Below are 3,354 nucleotides of genomic sequence, written 5' to 3'. Positions count from 1 at the left end.
TATACCACTATTGAACATACCAGAATGTAATAAGGATGAATATAATTTAATAATTTTCTATATTTCCTTCCAGGCAAGTGTCTTACATATTTGGCTGCAGGGTCTCTATTGGCAATGGGTATTCATCCTGTTGCTGGACATTTCATCTCAGAGCATTACATGTTCAAAAAAGGCTTTGAAACATATAGTTATTATGGCCCATTGAATTTAGTAACATTCAATGTTGGCTATCATAATGAACATCATGACTTCCCCTACATCCCAGGAAGCCGACTGCCAAAGGTAAGTTTTTAGTTGACCCCTGTGGTCTGGATGACCTGACCATCATGTCATTAGAAAAATTGGCTTGAGAGGCAAGTGGGTGGGAACATGGCATCCTGGGATAATTTGGTTGAGAGCAAGGGTGATGGGAACTTGCCATCATGAGAAATTTGGTTGAAGGCCAAAGTGGTGGGAATGACTCACCATGGATGGATGTACAAATCTCTTGGAGGATGATTAGACTCCTTGGACATTTAGGAAGGAGTTTTTGCATTATTTCCATTGATAAACGAGTTTGGAATGTACCATCTGTGAGCCATGACTGGAAGAGTGTGGGCTTCAGGGACAATGATATGTCTATGCTCAAGATCTTATTCATGCCTACTATGACTGATGGCATAGGATGTATTACAGAGGGGGCACTCAAGTAAAGCTAATGCCCACATTTTAAGGCACATGAAGGCAGTGAAGCATCCAGAGCCAATAGTTTAGTGGACTAGACTAGACTGGAGAATATTTTGTTCATGATAATCTGTACAATAGCATGTACATAAATGTATAAACATGCATATCTATATCTAAAGACATATGGTAATGGGTTGGCAGATGAGTGGAATTGGTATGGTTGAGAGAGAGAGTGAGTGAGTGAGAGAGAGAGAGAGAGTATGGATATGTAGGTTTATGTTCCACTATTGTTCATTGGTGATACCAGTTTTATAAAACGATGAAATATTTGCTTTAGTCTCCAGAAATATGAATTGAATACAGATATTATTGATAAATTGATAAAATGAATGTTCATAAAATGGAAGAGTAATTTGAGTAATATCATCTTTTCATTTCAGGTGAAGCAGATTGCTCCAGAATATTATGATACTTTGCCACAGCACGAATCTTGGGTGAAGGTTATTTATGACTTCATAACTGATCCGGACATTGGTCCTTACGCTCGCATTAAAAGGAAGCATGCTGGCTTTGACAAGGAGGAATAGGCTTCATTTTTTTTTTTTTTTTTCCCTTTGTATTTGTTATTAAATGTAATGTATATACTGAATCTTTCTTTACATTTTTGAATTCCAGTGGCAACTATGGTAATTTAACATTGCCCTTTGGAAAGATATAACTTTGTGTGGTAAATTGTTGTAAAAATGCAGTGTCTAAAACAGGACATGAAATGTATTCATTTTTTTTTAATATATATGAAAAAAATGAGGACAAACTGCATATCAGTAGCAATTGATTGTTGGTACTGTAGTACAAAATATTGCATTATGAAAAACTTTGAACATGTATGGGTTTGTAAGAGCTTGTAAAGCTTATCCATTACAAGTGCCAGATATTGCATAATTTTACAGTAGTACTACAAAGAAGAGATATTAAGTGTAAAGGATTTGGTTATTATATGATATCCCAAATCCCAGTGCTTTTTGTAAAAGGTGTCCTGGGAGAATTTGGGCTTTCTAGGTTAATGCAGATCAATAGATACTGCTAATATTGAAAGGTGATTTACTATTTGTAACATGAACAGATGAGAATATTGATCCTATAGTATTGATATTGAGGTGACTATTTAAGTAATATTATTTCAGATTATTTCATTAGAACTAGATAGCAAAGGCTGATACAACAAAGTTATAGTTAATGATCTTGAATATATCTGGAACAAAAATGAATATTTTAAGATATTTAAAGAAAAATGTACTTATGGGTTGAAGAATGTGCTTGTGTAGTTAATTAATTGTATCAGTGTGTGAATAACTTTCAAGTAAATTTTATGATGGGTGGCCCATCTGGTGTTTGTGACCCATCAGAAATGATGAAACCACAACAGTGAATCTCCCATTTTGTTGTAAAAGTGTGAGTGCTCATATGTGATATATTGCAGTTACTCGTTATCAGGTTATGAAAAAGAAATAGATTTGTGGAGAGTGAGCTGCAATAAGTATGGTTGATTATTATGTACTTTCAAGTTCAATAGTATGAAACTAGCTACCTTGTTAAACATGCAAGTTACATTGGAAACATAGGAACATTGCTGTTGAAGTGAAATATCATGGTTCTTACACTTTGACCATATATTGATATTAAATTGGTACAGTATGTACCTCTTTATAGCTTTAAGATATTCCTCATGCATGATAACATTTCCATGCTTTCACACTTCATTCACTGTGATAAGTAGACTAAGACTGGTGTCACATCAGTCCCCACTTATGGAAAGAAGAAAAATATATATTTGGCATTGAATACTCAAAGTATTGATTTTGTTGTTGCAGATATCTCAAATTTTGTTTTGAAGCAAGGTAAAAACTTCAGGCATTTTTGAAGTGAAAAAAAAGAGAGATCATTATGGCTAGATCTGTATTGCTCTTTCATTAGATGTTTTAGTGACGGGTCTTCCATGGCTTAAGCCATGTGTTTTTAGCACTGTGCTCTAATAATTCTGTGGTTGATATTATCCAGAAAATAGAAAGAAATATAAAAAACTAGCCTTGACTAAAATAGCACTTATCAAAATATATCCTGCGGATATAGTTTTTATATTCAGAGATGGTGCTAAAGATATGAAGTCATCTAATTAGCAGAAAAGCAAGTTTGTCCAGTGTAATATTTTGTGTGAATACTTTACCCAGAATTTTTTCTGTTATTGTACTATTATATGTTTTCTTGCATTTTCCTTTTTGACCTTGCATTTTACACTTGCAATTTGTGTTAATGTATGGGTTTTCTTTATTAACTAAAGAAAGACTGCTAAATAAGCTAATATCTTTTGCATTAAAAATGTATGTGTATTTCATAATTCTGAATTTTCAAAATTATTTAATGTATTTGTGTATAGTTATGTATTAAATCCTTATATATAGATGTAACAGGTTACAAACACATTTTTAAAAGTTACTGCACAAATTAAATATTTAGATGGTGCAAGCATCTCGAAATATGAAATGGTTTAAAATAATCTATACATTTTTTTTTATATATATAGTAGGCATTTGCTATTGTAAACTTTTTTCTTTTGTGTTTTTACTGAATTGAAGCAATAAACAGGGCTTCTGAAGACTGAGAATATCCAAATATAATTTATTCATTAAG

General features: G+C 32.7%; 1 protein-coding gene across 1 annotated transcript in view; it reads left to right on the top strand.

Moving 5' to 3' along the window:
* ifc (delta4-sphingolipid-FADS-like protein ifc) overlaps window positions 1-3,354 on the top strand; it is a 26,142-nt gene extending 22,788 nt beyond the window's left edge. Inside the window, exons 5-6 of the mRNA XM_027357945.2 lie at window positions 74-282; window positions 1,107-3,354. Of these exons, the coding sequence (XP_027213746.2) occupies window positions 74-282; window positions 1,107-1,253 (356 nt within the window). The 3' untranslated portion in view covers window positions 1,254-3,354. The remainder of the gene's footprint in view (window positions 1-73; window positions 283-1,106) is intronic.

This window comes from Penaeus vannamei, chromosome 18, assembly GCF_042767895.1.
Source record: "Penaeus vannamei isolate JL-2024 chromosome 18, ASM4276789v1, whole genome shotgun sequence".
Taxonomy (NCBI): Eukaryota; Metazoa; Arthropoda; class Malacostraca; order Decapoda; family Penaeidae; genus Penaeus; species Penaeus vannamei.
The sequence above is the reverse complement of the archived record's forward strand: the minus strand, read 5'-3'. Positions and strand labels throughout refer to the sequence as shown.